We start from the raw sequence: 19,508 nt of genomic DNA, 5'->3' as shown, positions 1-19,508 counted from the left end.
TATACGCTCCGCGACAGCTATCTGTGAACGCGGCTTTTTACAGAGGTCTATTGTACGTCTCGTGAAGAGATCGATTATCAGCGGAGAATCTCGCCCCTCCACAGCTTTACAGAGCTCGTTAAGGAGCGCGAGCTCGCCCATATCCCACCGCCAGGTCGACATAATGCAACAGTGCCCCTTTTGCATGAACTGGTACAGTAGATCGATGCTGCCTCAAGTTATGCGAGCGAGGTGCATTCGATCACATGCTGGCTTGCGACGTGAGAAAGTAGGCATCACACAGTTTGCTCAAACGACGACGCAACGCATAGCATCTCATTGTCGCCTGTGCTATTGATATGAGATCCCCTTTCACAGCTCCCAAGTTTGCAGTGGACTCATGAGCCTCCAGAACGAGTGAATGGAAAGCGGTCCAACATGTTGTGTTACGCTCAATCTGCCCATACGCGCACTTCATGTTATCCCACAAGTTGCAGTACAAGACGGCAACTGACGAGTGTTGTTCGGTATCTTTTCTTAGTAGCTTTTGCGCGGAGTCCATTGACTGTTCAAACGTAACGTTAGCCACGTGGTCATCTTGGATCTTCGCATCAGTCCGTGTATCTGTCCATCGCTCCAGCATATCAACGACAGTCGAAATTTTCAATCTGTCCTTTGGGTTCTTCGAGCACATCCGTGCGACCAACTCCCACTGGTCATCCTCGCACTTCGGTCGAGATGGCATCCTGCCATTAGTAGCGTGATATCGCACAGCGACATTATCGACGAGACCTTCCCGCGGCAGGCATCTGGGCAATGGTATTCCCGTCTGTAGTGCCGCAACAACTCGCAACGCTTCCACGATACACATACCCAAAGAGTACACATCGGACTCGATCGTCGGCTTAGCTCCCATCAAGCACTCCGGAGCCACCCAGTGCCACGCCCCAGAAATCGGGAAAGTAGTCTCGCTGTCTGCCGCGGAACTCAGACCGAAATCGGTCACCTTAGCTTTTAGGTCACGTCCGATGACGATGTTGTTGCCTTTTAGGTCACCATGGACAAAACCGCGCACATGAAGGTATTGCACGCCTAGAGCAGCCTCGAACAGTTTCGTCCACAGCTCATCGGGGTGCTTTCGCAAATACTCGACAAGCGTACCGTGAGTGGCGTACTCGCACACGAAAAACGGCCTCCCGATGTGGCAGGCCCCAAAGAGCCGAACCACGTGAGGGTGGCTAAACCCAAACCAAGTGTCAGCTTCCCGGCGGAACATTGCTCTAGCCTCTGTTCGCTTTGGATCAAATGATGCTGACAATAAGCTGTCGTAGAAGCTGGTATCATCCGCACTTCCAACTACCTTCACTATCACGTCCGAATTTAACCATTTCGCTTGCCACACGCTTCCAAAACCACCATCAGCTATATGTTTTCCTTGGACCAACTCGTACCACGGGATAAACCACTCCGGAGTGAGATGAGCTATATTGCCTTCTCCTTCAATCTTCAGCCTATTATCAATCTCCTCATACGCCCTTTTAATTGTCTCCGATTGGTCTTCCGTGTACTTGCCTGGAGCTGTTTCCATCTCTGTTCTCAACGTCTGCAAAAAGGCAGTTTTCTCTTCCACAGACGTCAACTGCTGCAATAGGAGGGCAATATCTGCTATACCGGACACAAAAGCCGAGGCCTGTTCACGGCGTTGCACAAGCCACGACACCTCCATATCTTCCGATATAGACTCCCCGAGAGCTTTCAGGAGAGCATTCACGCGCCAACTGAAGGAGTACATACTGGTCGTCGTGGCTCGTGTCGAAGTCAGCCGCAAGGCGCGAGTTTCCTCTGGCTTCATCGTGATTGTCTGGTAGACATCAGCGAAGAGAGAATCAAATTGGCTGCGCAAGCGTTCGTTTTGCTTTGATCCCCGAAAACAATCGTGCATATGTTTGAGTTTGTCGAATAACCAGAGGTGTTCAGCATTATTGCCCTCGTTCACACACTCTTGCAACGTTAGCCACCGCTCAGTCATTTCACAAGACTCGTAGTCTTCGAAAGAGTGTTGAGGCTCCAGGTCTGGCTGGCAGACATCGGCACTCTCTTCAATGGACAAACGTTCCAAATCGGAGACAATGGACGACAAGCTGGGCCGATTGTATGGATCTTGGCAGCACATCCGCCACACCAATGCACGACTCTGTCGAACAAAATACGGTTTATTTCTTTGAATGAATCCATAGCTATCAGGGCCCGGTTGCAAGGAGTCAAATTGGTCGTTGGGAACGCTCTGGTGGGGATCTGCGTTCCATTCTAGTTTGCATTTCTTTGCATTTTCTTCATTTGCCTCGCTCCATGGCTTCTTCCGGCTTTCAGCTTCGAGAATACACATTCCAAGTGAATATACATCAGACTCACGCGAAAGTGGGCTCCGTTCCACCACCTCAGGAGCTTGCCACCGCGTTGATCCAATCACAGATTCCACTGTACTCACCTTCTTCGTGGCTCCCGCCAGGCCGAAATTTGACAGCTTCGCCAACCCATCACTACCAATCAAAATGTTACTGCAACGAAGATCGCCGTGAACAATCCCACGCTCGTGCAGATACGCGAGTCCCAACGCCGCCTCGTGCAGATATTTCCACAGCAGTGGCGGCTTTACATCACTTGACGGAGACGACGATTTGACATACTGAAGTAACGAGCCTTGACTAGCAAATTCACACACAAAGAAGTTCACAGCAGGCCCAGCCTGGCACACGCCATACAACTTCTGCACGTTGGGGTGGCGCAGCTGGTGCCATGCGTGTACCTGCTGTGCCAAAGTGGAATGCGAAGCGTCAGGAATAAATAATAGTTTTATGACGGCATCAGCATCCAGCCACTTCGCTTGAAAATCACCACCGATAGTTCCTTGTTGGGAGAATTCGCCCAACTCCACTTCGATTGGGGAAATGATGCTACTGCCTGATCGGTCAGAAGTATTGTGACTATCGACCTTCTCCGTATCGTCGGTAGATGTTTGACTTTCAGGTAAAAGATATGGCATAAGTAGACGGGTAATGCCATAGTATCTGTGATCAGTAGCTAGGCGAGTAGCTGTCTGCCCGTCGTTGGCCTTCGCGTTGACATTCGCGCCACAGTCGTTCACAAGGAATCGGACGACGTCAACGTGACCTCCGTAAGCGGCCGACATCAGCGCTGTGTCTCCATTATTGTTCGTCGCGTTGACATCCGCGCCATAGTCGTTCACCAGACACTGCACGACGTCAAGGCGACCTCTATCAGCAGCCTTCATCAGCTTTTGCCTCGTATCACCACCGTGGAATAGAAGCCATAGCTTCACGTTTGCCCACTTGCCTCCCCTTGTTTGGCCACTTCGTCCTTCATATCTACTGGATCGTCGGGATGATTTTCCCATCCTAGTTGCCTAGAAGTCGCAATTTAAGAAGTGAGAGAATGGTGAGAGAGTGCACCCATGGTGGCCAGTCGCCACGCAACGGCTACACCACTCGTGCGCCTTTCGGAGAGGGGAGAACGAGCCAGAAATACCCCCCCCCCCCCCCCCCACACACACACACAAACAAATAGCCTCTCTAAATGCTCTATGAGTATCTCATTCGTCACGAGCATACTGCTGATCACGGCTACAGGTAGGGTAGGAACTAGTTTGAGTTTTCGCCGCAGAATAAACTAGTTTAAAGCGTCGAAAACTAGTTCGAGCCGGTTTTATCTGCGGCGGAAACTCACCGGATTTCAGAGACCTGTGTGTAGGACTACAAAAGCATTCTAGACGCAGGAAACGTTATGCAGCTAGCTTTGGGGGTAGAGTAGGACAGGAGAGGACGTTCTAGGACACCGCAAATGAATATGAAAGGTGTGTGATAGTGTATTATTGAGTTAAAGAAATATACGCACTAAACTCGGTTCCTAAAAACTGGTAAGAGTAGTCCAGGACGTGATCCATTTGTTGCACGTGACTCACTTGCTTGTCTGCCACGGTGTTGTCCCTTGACAGCAGATCCTCATCATCCTCGTCGTCGTCCGAGAATGAGTCGTCTTCTGCTTCGTAGCAACTTCCACTTACCCCGTTACCGTCCACCGCGTCGTCCTCTATGGCGTCCTCCAACTCCGACGGGTCCGAGATCACCTTCTGTAATAGCTTCACGCTGCGCTGATTCCAATATAAGCCGACAAACTTGTTAACCTTCTCAAGGCCAAGCTGGTGTCGCCGATCACTCCAGCTTCTCTCTGTAGCAGCCGAGGAGGTCGGCATCGTGAAAACCGTGCGCGCAATACGGAACAAACAGGGTAGGTTTTGCGACGCTCGCTCCACCATTCCAATGGAGCAGTGCAAGCTTCATTCTTTCGCCGTTTAGGAGTCCAGGCAGCTTTAATGTTCCAAAATACTCCCGCTTCATGAAATGGATGCTATATTTCACCTTCTGGGTATCCAAGTCGTCTTGCCACTTTTTCGATCTGGTTCTTTGTCTGCTCCCGGTCGTCATCAATCAATCCATTGGAGTTCTGGGCAGGATCCAAGAAGTACCCAAGCCCCATGGACTCTGTGTGAACAAACTCTCATCTCTTCTTAACCAAGCCACGGTTAGCTGCTGCAGTGGTAACCAGAAACTTTGGCTCACAATATAATGTGTTCTCCATCAGATCACGAAATGCCCAGTAGACCAGAGATATATAGCATCGATCCGACTCCATCAAGCCAAGCTTCTTAATAATCGGGCTCAGCAGCTTGATTACTTGTCCACCTTTTGCCCAAAATTGTTCATCCTGCACGAACTCGTTTACGCGTTCAAAGGCAATAGCTTTAACAGATTTTGTCGGTTGAATTTCTGCCGCTTCCCTTGCTCTTCTGCTCTTCTTCTTGGTGCGTGTGCTCCTCTTTGTCGAGATCGCACTTGAAATTGTTGGACCGGCTGCCTTCGCCGCTTTTTAGTTCCTTTGTAAGCTTCCATGAATTCGCCGTCATCGAAAACACGGGCGACCGCCTCCCTATTGGCATGATGCGACTCGGGAATTTTTCCCGTGGCCACATCCGACTGCCGGACGGATGGATGCGATGGAGTTTGATTGGTCGCCCTGAATTGGAGTCCAGTGGCGTGCTGTGTGACACGTGGAGAGTGATTGCTTGTGTGGAGATTTGGTACTACCGGTGCTTGCGGTTAGTGTGGGCGCACAGGATCGGAGATGTGCCCCTGGATGAGCGCTCATATTCAGCGAGGAGTAACACATCCTGTCCGTCCGCCGACACCCTCACCGCAGGAAAAGCCTAAGGCGTAGAAGTGTAGTCGGAGAACGTATCCCGGCTACAGCCTGCATTGGCTCCGTTCAAGACACTGAAGCAAGACCAAATGGTCCTCCCAACAACATGACCCCGTGCATGAAGCACCTCACAGACGAAGATTCACGGTTAACTGGACTGGATGGTGGCATCTTGGATCGTGACACACTGAATTACCCAGTGTCATACTGAATCGAGTTGATTCCCGGATGACCACCCTGGATGAAGACAAGCGAATACCCATCAAGGACAAGCTACCCACGATATTACTATGGAGTTTGTCCCCAGCCTGAATGAGAACAAGTCATACCCGTCGACACTGTATTAGCCGCACGTCGGATGCCGAAGGCCAGTTCGACCGCGAGTCGATGTACCCAGATACCGCTGTCATCAAGTGATGAGCGATGCCGTGAAGAAGGTCGACGTCAACAGATCGAAACATAGTCAAGTCAAGTCAAGCATACTGAAAGCTTTATTAGAAGTCAACGAAGTGATAGAAAATAGCTAGTCAAACGTAACAACAAACAAGAAGTCAATTTGCCGAGAACCACACAAGTCCCCGAGAAGAGCTGCTCTCGACAGAGAAAACAATTTGCCGAGAACCAGACAAGTCCCCCCCCCCCCCCCCCCCCCCCCGCCGAGAGCAGCTCGACGGACCCGAGGACGACGACAGCGCCGCGTGGAGGACAAGCTGCCCGGAACATTGCCCGGGGGCCCAAGACGACGGTCGGTTTGAGGCCTCCCCGACGTTGCGAGTGTTGGGTGAGTGGCTTCTCGATTGTTTCAAGCCGAGACGGGCAAGGACTGGGGTATTGCACACTGGGGTGATCTGCTCTAGCTTCATAACCAAGTTGCCACGTCCATTCCGGACGTCCATTTCATATTTCCCTACTGTTGTCTCAGGTGGTTGTTAGCGGTTACCCCTGCGACTGAATTGATTTACTGCTGTGTGATAGGACTGTATTTTGTATTGTCTTATGTTTCCCTTACTTAGTGAGGGTGGTGCGCGAACGCTGAGTGCGCATCCAGTACTGACCAGTGTACTGGGTGAAGACTTGATTGTTGACTGGTGTATAAATCCCCCACCCAAGGGTCTCAAAGAATAAGTGGTGGCTGTATATTGTGTGACGTTCAGCTCGGCATTGTATTTCTGTATTTCTATTTGGTTGGTTATTCTGAATTACGGGTCTGACTGTGACTCCTACCGTTCGGTCTGATTATACTCCATTCAGGACAGTCCCGTTGCGACTTACATTTCTGTATACTCAATTTGTATATTACCAACAACTTCAGGTGGCAAATCCGGTCCGCCAAAGTTAAACGTACCGACCGGGGTTGACACAAGGACACACGCCAATACTGGATCCCCCGATCCAGTAGTCCTGATCCCGTTCCAGTTCCGACTCATTCAGTGTGTTGGTAGCTGGATCGTGGTGACAAGACACCAAAGGTACTCCGCGGGGTGGAATTCATTTCCACTTTCCCCCACGGCAATCGTACTATACACCTGGACGATAAAGGCGTTCACCCGCCTCGCCTCACTGTTCCGAATCACGTTCACCTGTCATTGATACGAGGAATACCATCGCGTAGCAACGGACACTGAAAAGAGTGACTATACGCTTTGGCGCTAATATCGAGAGCAATGGCCCGCTTCTCTTCCTTAAATCGCGCAATAAGCTGTGGCCTTTTCGTGAAGTACGTGGTAATCACCTCAGCACCAGCCACTACTTGTTGTACATCCTCCAACTTTGACACATCTTGAAGAAGTAGGTTGATGGTGCACACGACTGGTGCTGCTGCTGTTGCTGCTCAACGTCGCGTGGAGGTGGATCAGAAACTCCACTTTGTCGGTGTTTTCTCAGTGCTGATTTCGCTGCTCGATCTATCATCAAGCGCCGTCTCTTGTTCTTTTCCACCAACGTGTCCACTACACTTTTCCAAGCGGCGCCCAAGCTTCGGGCACTTGGGGTTCGCTATGACGGTGCCACACCGCTTACACGCCACATCACCATTATCCCTGTCATTAAAAGATCCCAGACTTTACTTCGAGGACGGCCTCCGGGGTGTGGCATTACTGCTCCATTGAAATGATGGATTAGAGCACCCCATCGCCAGCAATCCCACCGCCGCTGGCTCACCTCCCGGTCTTCAGTAGATGTAGCGCGCACTCCACGCGCTTGAATTTGTAGCTGCTTGCGCTGGGAGAGTTTAAGTTGGAGTGCGCGCGTGTTGAGGAGTGAATGTCTCGAATCGTACTTAGTAGTCGGATTCCGTACTTAAGACGAATAGCCGAGTTTTCGCCGGCACAAACTAGATACAACCGGTTATATCTAGCTTTGAAACTACCGGCGAAAACTACACCTTTTCTCCAGCAAACGGATCGTTTTTTTTCAAGCAAAGCGGTTGATTGAGGTGTTCCTAAAACCCCTAAAATAAGGTTTTTCAAGCAAAGTGGTTTGGCGCCATATTTTTCCCAACCAAAGTGGTTCGGTGGGGGGAAGAAAACCAACCACTGGGTGCTTGCATTGCTGTTCGCCGCCACCGCGCCGTTGCCTTCATTCGCGAATTCATCACTCCGTCCGAAACCCTTCACCAAGACAATGGCCCCGCAGTCCTCACCCTCGACCCCTCAGACGCCCCCTCCGATCTCACGCGAGGTCAAGCAGTTCAAGCGTGCCAGCGCCAAAAAGCGCGTTCTTGACGCATACCTGGCGGGCCAAGACTGGCTCGGCGTCGCTGCCAGTAATGCCGTGTCTGTCAGTACTGCCAGTCGCGTTACCGCGAAGGGCAGTATTAAGCAGCAGCCTCGCGGCGGAGTGCGGAGCGTGTGCATCAAGATGACGGTCGAGGTCATGTCCAGGCTCGAGGAGTACCTGGACGAGCAGGCGGACATGACCATGGCCGGCATGAAGGAGCGGTTGCTCAGAGACGTGTCAGCCGAGGTGAGCATATTCTCCATCCACCGCGCTCTCCATGGAATGATGTACACGGTGAAGGGACTCCGGGGTCGAGAAGGCCACCATGAACAACGATGGCAAGAATCTACACGTGCAGTGCGACGTGGCGCCCGGTAACGAACTCGCGCTGCTTCGCACGCACGAAGGCTCCATCCGCATGGAGGAGAACGCGCGTTTCGTTGCGCACCTGTTTGTCACCGCCCTCAACTCGGACGAGTACAAGGAGTGCTGGGTGGGCAAAAAGATCGTCGTGGTTACCGATAATGCCCCCGCCCACAGCCAGGTGGAGACACTGGCACGTGAGCAGCTTGTAGCTGATGGAATCGTCAACAGCAACAAGCTGGTCATCCTGCGTCTTGCGGCGCACAGCCCGATGTGCAATGTCATGGAGAGCTGCTTCAATGCACTGAAGGTGAGCATGAAATAGCATCTTGCAGTCAAGCGTCACGAGCTGCTCTTGCGAGGCGAGTACGACTCGCTGGCTTCGCACAGAATGGCACTCATGAAGGAGGCCGTGGAACTGAGTAAGATTATCTTGACTCAACGCTTGGTCTGGCGCATGGAGCGACACTGCTTTAGAAGCATTTTCCAAGCCGAGCGCGGCGAGGACATGGAGCTCGGTAAGTAGCGTAAGTACGAACCACTCTGCGTGGTAAAAATATATCAGAAAACCACTTAGCCTGGCAATTGACCATTTTACTTGAAAAAAAAAGGATCAGTTTGCTTGAGAAAAGGTGTAAACACACACTAGTAGAAACACTGCCTCTCTGTGGCAGTAGGTAATAGCGACGGCTTTTCACACATCGCAGACCAGCCTTACCGCATTGCCACCACCATTCCTGCCTCCGTTTTACAGCAATCCACTCCTTGTTGCCTCTAATCCGCACAATTTACCTCTAATCCGCACAAGATTAGACCAGAGCCCGTCGAGGATTGGCAATTCCCTCAAGACCAGCAGCATTAGCAGGCCTCTCAAAATTAGGTAGTGTGTGAAGGGAAAGTGCAAAATTCCTAATCCTATTTTTTCAAAATACAACCACCCTAGCGCGCAGTCTATCCGCGTCGCTGCCTGTGCATTCACCTTTCGGCGCTCTCCACCTCCTAGCACGAATGGGGAAGATAAAAGGATCAAGGCGAGGGTCTAAGAAGGGTGCTCGTGGAGACCAACAGACCGCACCACAGCCTAAAGTCACTGGTGCAAACCGCTGTGTCAACACTGCCCTTGTGCAAACTAAAATCACCCCTCTGCAGCAGCGACAAAAATGAATCGAGATTGACCAGGAAACTATTGATCGCGTGCCAAAAACGCCAAAAGATGTGATGAATTGCAACGATCTCCAGTTTCGCAGTCTCATTGAGACGCACAAGGCTCGGTTGACCGCTGCGTATGGTCCGACAGCAAGTCACGACATTTGGAAGCAGAGACATGATATGATCGAGCGATACAAGGTCGACACTTCTTTTCATCACCGCGTTGACAGTGTTGATCGATCTTCGTTTCTTGATGCGTGGTCTGATGTGGACTGCGAGGGCAATTACACGTTACTGTTCGCATTCGTCGCTGGAGTGGCGGCGATATCGCCCGGCACTCACTCAGTTGAGAGTGAGTTCAGCGTCTTGAAGCAAGTCAAGAACCCGCAGAGAACAGCTCTAACTAACTGTGCAATGGAAGGCCAACTCCAGTCGCTGCAGTACTCCTGTTTGCTCGAGGCCGACCCGGTGCTGCAGCGCCGCGAGGCCGAGAACGCGGTGCTCACGAGCGTCTTGCGCCACCAGCAGCTGCACGTGGCCAACGCGCAGTCGCTGCTGTCGCGCTGCCTCGGGGACCAGCACACGCACCCGCTGTACACGCGCATCCGGCTGTCCAAGGACTGGCCGGAGCGCCGCGCCACGCTGCGCAGCGTCCGCGCCGAGAAGCTGCGCAACGCCTACGAGTACATCGCGGCGCGCAGCAGCCACGCGCAGCCGGAGAAGATGCAGCTCTCGGACGAGCGCTTCGAGTCGGCGCAGGGCGACCTGTGCTGCGTGCGCTTCGAGACGGTGCACTTCCGGGGCGTCGAGTCGCTCGAGCAGGTCTACAACGCGCTCGTCTTCTACCTGACCAACATGGAGATCAGCATCTCGGAGCGGCTGGGCCACATCACGGTGAGAGACGACTACGACTCGATCGAGGGCACGGCGTACAACTCGAGGATCGCGTCCACGGAGGACTGCGGCGTCACGACCGAGATGAACGCCGTGTCCTTCCCGCAGCTCTTCGCCAAGGACGAGCTGGGCGCGGGCGTCGGGCCCTGCGCGGTCATGGCCAGCGACTGCGTGGACGAGGACGAGCTGTACCCGTACAACCCGAGAGAGCGCGTGAGGAAAGACGTGTCGGGAGCGGTGGTGCTCGCGGTGAGCAGGAGGAAGGTGAGGCACAAGGGGAGGAGGCAGATTGGCACGGACACCGTTGCAGGCGAGGAGGAGACGGAGCTCGTGGTCACGATGCGGCGTGCGGCATTCGTGAAGCTGCATCGACCACAGTTCCCCGTGTCGCCCTTTGCGCTGCAGGAGCTGCACGAGGGTATTGCGCGGTGGGGCGACGTCATGCTCAAGACCGTGCGTAGCGTGGTGTATACGACTCCGTAGTAGCGTCGGTGCGCTGGTAGCAAATAGGTGCGATGAAACGTGTAAGATTGGATTAACCTTTATTGGCTCGATGCTGAGTTTGCTTGGTTGCAGTGTTTCTAGTCGCGTAGGTGTCGGCGCAGAGCCTAACCAAAGCGGGATCGGGCGGGGCAATATACACGCATGTTTGTGTGAATGCCCGCATTGACGATCTTCCTCGTCTCAGCCGAACGTTATCGAATGCAAGAACGTGGCTTAGTTGGTCCCACCGGCATCACCAGCTTGGATTGCTGGTAAGGTAGCGAGTTGAATAGTCCGACAATCGACAGCGCCGCAACCGCTTTTAACCGGGGTTTAAGCTACAATGACGCGCGCGTTCGTCAAGGTCAAGCTTGTGCGTGTACCGCATCGCCCCTGTCCTAAGCGAACTGCAATGTGTGTAGTTTACGGTACATCTGTTGCCAAGTCTCAGAATTAAATGATAAAAAGTAAAAGTTATAATAATTCTTGGTATTTTGGACCAACCAAAAAGTATGGACGCGGCGGGAATTGAAATCTCGTCCATCCGCATAAAATTGCGATGCTCTTTCCCAATTGAGCTACGTGACCAATCTCGCTTGGTTACCTTCGCAATTAAGTCTCATCAAAGTAATATGTTGTATTGTGCATCTAGAAAAACTCATCGTCGGAGCTGCTGGAATAATCATCATCACTACAAACCTGTTTTCCTGTTGCAATTTGGGTAGAAGAGTGCAATAGCTTCTTTTACAGAATAGCCAGCAGCCAGGAATTCGAGAAGGCGGCGCTTGTGCGTATATTCGACTGCAATGCAGGTGTAGCGCTTTGGTTTTTTGCCGGTTCCTGTGGTGCGTGGTCTACCCATAGCACTTTGAACACTGAGACCGAATGGGTGGTGGCAGCCTATAATTAGCTGGTCAACATGGAATTTTAACTACAGACATCTGGTGTCAATGCATTGTTTTCATTGGCTAAAATAAAAATTCGCTTAGGACAAAACTTCGCTTAGGACAGGGGCGATGCGGGTAGTACTTGAAGTAGCGCTTCCATTTACAAAATGAAGGGTTAGGTTCTGATGAATCACTTAGCGGATGTATAGTAGACCTAACCCTATCATCGCTCCTATTTAAATCTGCTGCGCAAGGAAAAAGAAGCCACTTCCACGATATTTGGAATTTGTATGACGCGGTGTCAGAAGCAACTTCCATCGCATGAAACAATGAAATATGCAAAATCGGGTTGCATGAATCAGAAAAATCCTATATGCGAATATGCACCAATCGTTGAACGACAGAAAAAATAATTTTTTACAGTGCTCATTTAGGTCGGTTAGATAAGGTCTTAGAGACGGTCGGTCTCCTACAAAGGTACGACAAGACTAATAGTACTAGCAAATTCAGACAAGACCAATATTACTACGGCAAGCTTAAAAGTACTAAGACAAGACTTGCTGTACTAGGATAAGACCAACAATACGATGACATTATCAACTACACAATTCCTTGCATGTACGCATGCCGAGTCTTCACAAGTCGGCGCTTTTTGTCGAGACGAATATATCGTGCAAGTGTGTCAATCGTGAGTACACACATATTCGGAATAACACTGTCATTCAACCAATGTGTGGTATAGTAAGCCGAATACGCGGTTAGTGTAGCGTCCGAAACCTCCCTTGGATCAGCAACTCCCTTCTGGATGGCAAATTCCAACACATCTTGGGCAATCAGTTTGGCAACGCTAAAGCGGCTGGGAAGCACACCGCTTTTCTTTTTGTCCAGATTGGTCCAATCACATACCGGCTTGAATAAATGACGAGAAGGATCCGCCTTCCAATACATGCGACACAAATCCTTCCAATCTTTTGCTGGAGGGAGAATAGATACCTCTTCACTGCATCCAGGCCGATCGCGCGATGGCTCAGGCGCAGGGCTCCTCCCAGGCTGTAGTATCGCTATCAGGAGTATCCAGTTTTTCTTCTAAAGTACTTGTAGATTTTTCGAGGGCCTTCAAACGCTTTTCCGAGTGATATTTCTGAAGGCGTCTGCCTAGTATTAGCTGCCGCACTTCGCTTTCTACCGGTAAACGTCGTCGGACAACCTGTGTAGACTTCACGATCTGGGGCCAAACAATCCGCTAGTTGTTTATCTTCGTCGCTAGATGCTTGGTCAAGAAGATAGCGCACAAGGGTCTCCGCCGATTCATTTTTGTCCAGCCAGCCCACCACTTTACCATTCTGAGTGACCATCGCTTTTCTGGGACGGCAAGCATGAACCAGTACTGCGCGCCAGCCCGACGAAAGGTATGCGATGTAAACCAGATATCTCTCCACGCTTGTCTAACGTAGCCGCGAGTCTTCGTTCCATTTCGATTGAGATCACGAACCACACAGTTAAGCAAGATGATGAATGCCTGTTCTGACATTTTCTTGCCCCATTCCACACGCGCATTTTCACATTCCGTTGTAGTTGTGTCCGTCTTGAGAACGTTCTTTGAAATCTTCGAAAGTGCCGGAAATACATAATCTGTGTCACTCCATCGATGATCCGTCTTCGTTTGGATGTACGCCAGCCAGGCCGTCATATGATACAAAGCATCAATTGATCGTTCACGCTCGTCCAAGTGGTGTAGATTATGGCAGCGGCCTTCTGCGACCTCAGTTTTCCGTCCTTCAAGCTTGTATGATGCAAACGATATGGATGAGGTAGGGTCCGAAACGGTTTGTCGCGTGAGCCCTAGCGTTAAATTTTTCCACTGCAGGCTCAACACCTCGTTAATTCGGCACATGCTATAGAACGCAAAAGCGGATACCGCTGTAAACCACAAGCGACTTGCTTCCGTGAATCCTTCTGTGGTCGCCAAATGGCTGTGCAGAACGTTAAGCATGTCCAGCGAAATAGGCGTGGCTTGGCGCTGAGCAAACTCCACACTTTTGCGCTTCTTGAGACCGCGCATGAACTGCCGAACAAACGAGTCTTTTGCTGGGTTTCCCAGACCGTAGTTAATTCCATTCTCGTCGGAGACCACCACCCACTTATCTGGACCGGCAGCATCACGACGCTCGTGACTACTGTAGTAGTTTGCAACGGCAGCTCGTATCTTCTCGGCAGTCTGGTTAGATACAGCACTAGAGACCGATACACTTTCCATGAATGCAACAAGAAGAGAGGGAAGCTCGTGATGGCGCACCATAGCTGGATCCGGGTATTCATTTGAGACGCAGAAATCGCAAAACTTCTTAAAGTAGGATGCGTAGACGTCCCTGGTTTCCTTCTTGATCACATGCGTAGCTGTCGCAATTCCACCTTGCAATAGCTCTTGAAATTAGGGTCGTTGAGACGTTGGCTGTGATGCCATTGGAAGGAAACAAAATAAACTGTGCGCTCACAGCTTCCTGTCCAGCCAAATCAATTGTGAGCCTCTTCGCCATTCATTTTTACTCCAGTACTTTTAGTCTTGTCGTAGTACTTTTAGTCTTGTCATACTAATTCTTATATTGTTGACTAACGATGGCCTTTTTATTAATCGGATACAAAGCTATCCGAGTTTACCCAATCCCTTAATCACCCTCAGAGTCAGATTCAATACCAAAAGCAGCGTCGAAACGGCGCTCCCGGGCGGATATCGTTGCTTTTTTCTTCGCCTCAGCCTCATAAGTCTTGTCCTTCTCAGCAAACCGCGCCAAGTACGAAGCTTCAAACTCTATCAACGATTTGCAGCTCTTGCCTTCTCCGAACGCGTCAATCTGGTCTTGGATAGGCGCCTTCAGTAAATTGTTCTCATGACGGGCATCCTCGCAGTCAGCAAGCCACCGGTCGATCTTCGCTTTAAAAGTTGTCTGTAAGTAACTGCGGTACTTTTGAAATCGAACGCGCTCCCCAAACAGCGTGTTTGCTTCTTCCTTGAGCATACGCTGCCTATAGAAGACAAACTGCTTGCACGTGGATTGAAGTAACGTACTTGCGGGTTCCACCTGAAACTCAGGTGGCATGCGGTGGCGCTTATCGGGATGCAACAGTAGAAAGGTTCGTTTAAACCAAATTTGCGACAGCAAGTCCTTGTGCTCCATCTGAACACAGTAATATTAATAAACACATGAGAACCTTTTGATTTTCTTCCATCAACACTTACCTGGGTGAAGATGTACTCAAATAGGTCTGCATCACGACTTAAATCTTCCAGTTCGTGCCCTTTCAAGCCTACAGGCTCGGGTTTCGGAGGGAGAGATACACTTTCTAGTTCGAGAAGCTCCGCTCGTAACTCTAGAGACACGTGTTAGAAATAACGGTAACTTATGGTCGCAATAGATTAAACCCACCTTCAAGTCGCTCGAATGCACGCACGGCACGCTTGGCACGCTGGGCGCCGACACGCTTGGCGCGGTTCTTATCCCACGACTTCTTCCGGATCTCACTGCGTGAGAGCCGCTCCTTGGTGCCCTTGCACTTCTTCTTGTGCTTGGAAAGGTTGGTGCGCGATATCGCCTTGCCACACGCGTCGCACGGCGTCTTCACAGCGCTGCCGTACGGCGCGCGTGTCGTCACTCCCCTCGCCATATCGCGATGTGCGAATCGAATGCGCTCTTAACCACATTTATTGGCTAATATTAATTTTTCTGATATCACAATTTTGATTGGTTAAAATATTTTTTGCATGAGCTTGTTTTCCCGTTGCGCTGGTGAAAGAAGTATTTTTCACCCTTTCGGGGTGACGGCTACCGAATCGGACAAGGCAACCGCCGAATCTCAGCTATCCCTCGGTAAGCTTTGCGGAAGAAGGTATCTGCGAAGAGAAGACGTTCTTGGAGAGAAAAATGAGGAAAGAACCGTCGTGAAATGAGCTGCTAAAAACGTCAAGGCGAAGGAATCTCACGCGGCACATACGCTCTACGTGCTGACAGGTCCAACTAGTTACCAGATCTTCTAGTCAGAAACCTAAAGTATAGATTCAACCCACTTGAGACGACAAGTAGCATTCCATGACCATAAGCAGACTTAAAATTGTCGAAAATTGGGTCGATATAACTTTTTTTTTACCAACACCATTCTTCAAATACATGTACACTCAGGTCAGGTCAGGGGCAACGGTTCAGATCGTATGGCGATGTGATTGTTACACCGCGACATAGAAATCGAGTGAAAAGAGAACTGCGGGGGCCTGGTCACAACGGCGTAGTTTGGACGAGCTCAGAAATTAAACGAGAAGATTTCCCTCATTCTTTTCTCGCTGTCGAGGGGCTCAAGTGCTGCGAAGAACCCCAACACGAACTAGCAGCAACAGCAGAGGCTATCGTAACGGGGACCATGTCCGCCAAAGTTTTTTAAGGACATCCTACGTAGCAACGATGAAATGCCCCTGTACGAAGACATCCAGAAGTTGGCGAAGCGCAGTGGCGACGAGACCATTATCGTCGGTTGGAAGAGTTTGTGGAGGCGATCACTCTTGCCAACACCCAAGCTGCAGAGGCAGGCGTCGCTGTTCCGCCTCCTCCTTTCCCGATGCCAGACCCGTTGACGACCGAGTCTTTCAAGGAAGTGTTGCTGACTTAGGCTCAGCACGTATCGGCTAGCCCGTTGGGAACGACGTGTCTGTCGGGTGAGATCGACGAGTCCAGTAAGGCGGTGATATGCCTCGACCGATTGAACACCACGTCATTGGCATCGGAGGTGCTGACAAGGTGGTGCCAATTGCGAACCTGTTCGTGCCTGAAGCGGGCACGAAGAATCGGATAAATGTGGTTCCGCCACATCCCAACTATCAGCTGTGAAATTCCCTGTGAGAGGACCCACTGAGCTCTGCGAGGTTTCTAAGTGACGTCGCTGTAAGCCTTAGATTAATTGAATGAACACACTGATACTTCTTCAGCGACCACGAATATTGACGGATGTGTTGATAAATGGATGAGCAGCCCATGGCGGCCACTTCTTACTATTCATTTAATGGCTTGAACATCTCTGTGGGGAACGAAGCACCTTGCTTCCTCAAAACTCCCAACGGTATCTCGCCTTAATCACATAAATCCACCTAAACTCGTTCATACTTGACTCCGGTACAGCTCTTACAGGCTATAGAGAAGATCCTCTTCATAAATTTTCCGTTGAAACTTGTTGCGGGGCTGAATGACTACTTAGTATCATTCAGCAGCGCCAACAGATTCACTGTGCCAGCATAGGCGACAAGACCCACGAACATCAAAGCAATGGCGATACCAGCAGGACGGCTATACTCGCCGTACGTGCGCATCTCCTGTGCCTCCAGCTTCTGGCGCGGTAATAAATAGAGGATAGGTACCAGCGCCATCAGATTGATCGCGGAGTTCGCCATAACAAATGACAGCATCTGCATGCGCGTTCCGTGGGAGTCCTGCTCGATCACGCTGTCCGTAAAGTCTTGCTTCAGCTGTGCGCTCGATGTGCTGATAGCGTCCGAAAACGTGAGGATCACCATACTGATCAGCACATTATACGACGAAACTAGCCCTGTTGTAGCGCCCTCCAGACAGTTTTCCGTGATCTCCACGATTGGCAGCGATGTCACCAACAATACAGCAGCGCGCGAAATGCCCGTCAGGGACAAAATCGCCAAGGTGTACCAAGCGCTGCGCACACCGTCGAAGATTGTTGGGATGGCAGCGAGGAGGTTCACCCCCACGCCGAGCATCAAGCCTACTACCGAGATCCGTATCCAGCTGTAATTGAAAAGTGTAAGCTGGAACGCCAGGATGGCTAGAATCATGATGACCTGCTTCGGAATATCGCCCACACGCTCAGCATTAGGCGACACATGTGCCCAGTCCAGCAGGGCCTCATCCACAAAATTGAACCTGAACGAAGACAGGAACACTGAGAAGCAGACGAACAGAATAATACGCCACACAGCTTCTTGCTGCAAAATACTCCAGAGCTGTCGCGTGAGGGACGAACGATCCACTGAGTCCACCTTTAGTTGCCTGGGCTCTTCGTCCAGCCGAAACAGCACCGCCGGAATGGGCACCAGCGCCACCACCGCCATGAGCAGGATAATAACCTTCATCGAAATCACCGCCTGCGTTGTGTCCGACTCCTTGTTATATCCAACCACCAGCGATACGATTATGTCTGCCAGCAGCGTCGCCGCTTCTTGCACCAGTAAATACTGCACCAGCAGTGTACCACGCTCGTGAATAGGTTCACGCTGTGATAACTCCACCAGAAACGCGAACGCAGCTACCGAGGCCACGGTGATCCCTAGACTGGCCGCCATCATCAACATCACGTAGACTGCGCCTCCGTAGAACGTCCTTACACTGGGGTTCATCAACCCGGTGCTGTCGTCGATCAGCGCCACAACGACAAGAGCCATCAGCGCCATGTAGGCGAAAATCCATCCTCCCAGCATGTACGACTTGCGGTGGAAACTCCAGATCGGGTAGAAATCCGACAAAAGACCGATGAAGAAGCTAATGACTCCTGGCAACTTGAGGAACCGCAGCGTGGCTGTGCACTGGTCGCTGCTGAAGCTCAGGTACACGCACAGCAGCGGCTGGAAGGCGTCGGCCAAGAACGGCACCATGAAGCCCGTGGCGGCGGCCGAGATGGCCAGGCCACAATACGGCTGCGAGAACAGCTCCGCCAGCGCTCCAGCACGTAAGCTGCCGTACAACAAGTGGTTAAAGAATCCGGACGGAGGGGCGGTGGCTGCTCTCCTCCTCTCGGAGGGTCGAAGCACCTCCTGCAGCAGCTGAATCGATGGTGGGGCGGAGCTCGATCTGCCCACCACGGGGATGTCCGAGTCGATCCACGTCCTGTCGAAGGCCACCGAGTGCTGCTGCTTCTGGGCCAAATCTGCTCCTGTTCCTGCTCCTGCTCCTGCTGCGTGGTTGCTGGCCGCTGTGGCTGCTCTGGAGCGCGGACTGGCGCTCAATATGTCGTTCACGTTGTCCGTGGGGGTGGATGAGTGCACCCGGAGCTCTCTGGGCACGCGGAGGCCGTAGACATCGTCCCCAGCGCCGGTCTGAGGCACGACGCGGTCCCAGTCGTAGGCGCTGCTGTCGCCGCAGAAGGAGCCCTCGGAGATGAAGCTATAGCTCTTGGACGACCGCTCGCTCTGCATCGTGGTGACTGGAGACTGCTGCCGGGTGATAAGCAAGCACGTGAGCCCCTCGCTCTCTCCTGCTTGCTGCTGTGGGCGTTCTACCTGCGGGTGTACGCCAGTTGATAGCGGAGGAGTGGGGGATCGGTAGAGTGGAGCGTGTTTGTGGACCGAGTTCGGCCGATGGGGGAGGAGGAGATGGCGCCGAGCGGACGGATATCAATAGTACGCGCGCACTGCACTGGGAGGTCTCTGATTGCACGCCACACTCCGCTTCTCGTCATGCACTGGGGACTCGAAGCAGCTTTGAGCCAGTCTCCTACACCTCAGGGCAGACGGTCACAAGTCTCAGCGTGACTCGCTCCACAGAATGCGCCCTACAACTTTGCGCCTCGAAGACTTGGGGGATGTATGCGACTGATAGGGGAAGTTTTAGAGTACTGAAGAGTTCGGTCCACCGACTGACGCTAATGAGAGGCACAGAGACAGGCCCTGGTCAGAACGTCGTATGGGCATTTGTATGCCGCGGGAACCCACGCTTTTACGAAGTGACAACAGTGAGACTCGGGCACCGCCTTGAAGAC

The 19,508-nt window shown here is 51.7% G+C and overlaps 2 protein-coding genes across 2 annotated transcripts; both read right to left on the bottom strand.

The window, feature by feature from the left end:
* Positions 1 to 14,413: 14,413 nt before the first annotated feature.
* Positions 14,414 to 15,410, bottom strand: IUM83_09563 (uncharacterized protein; the record flags this gene model as incomplete). The annotated part of the gene is made up of 3 exons (XM_067934010.1): positions 14,414 to 14,923; positions 14,986 to 15,116; positions 15,173 to 15,410. The coding sequence occupies 3 exons, from the start codon at positions 15,408 to 15,410 to the stop codon at positions 14,414 to 14,416; spliced, it is 879 nt and encodes a 292-aa protein (XP_067796843.1).
* Positions 15,411 to 16,977: 1,567 nt separating this feature from the next.
* Positions 16,978 to 18,945, bottom strand: IUM83_09562 (putative transmembrane protein; the record flags this gene model as incomplete). Its single annotated transcript, XM_067934009.1, has 1 exon — positions 16,978 to 18,945. The coding sequence occupies one exon, from the start codon at positions 18,943 to 18,945 to the stop codon at positions 16,978 to 16,980; it is 1,968 nt and encodes a 655-aa protein (XP_067796842.1).
* Positions 18,946 to 19,508: the final 563 nt, after the last annotated feature.

The sequence above is a fragment of the Phytophthora cinnamomi genome (assembly GCF_018691715.1).
Source record: "Phytophthora cinnamomi strain GKB4 chromosome Unknown Contig15, whole genome shotgun sequence".
NCBI lineage: Eukaryota > Oomycota > Peronosporomycetes > Peronosporales > Peronosporaceae > Phytophthora > Phytophthora cinnamomi.
Note: the sequence above shows the minus strand (reverse complement) of the source record. Positions and strands in the feature narration are given on the sequence as shown.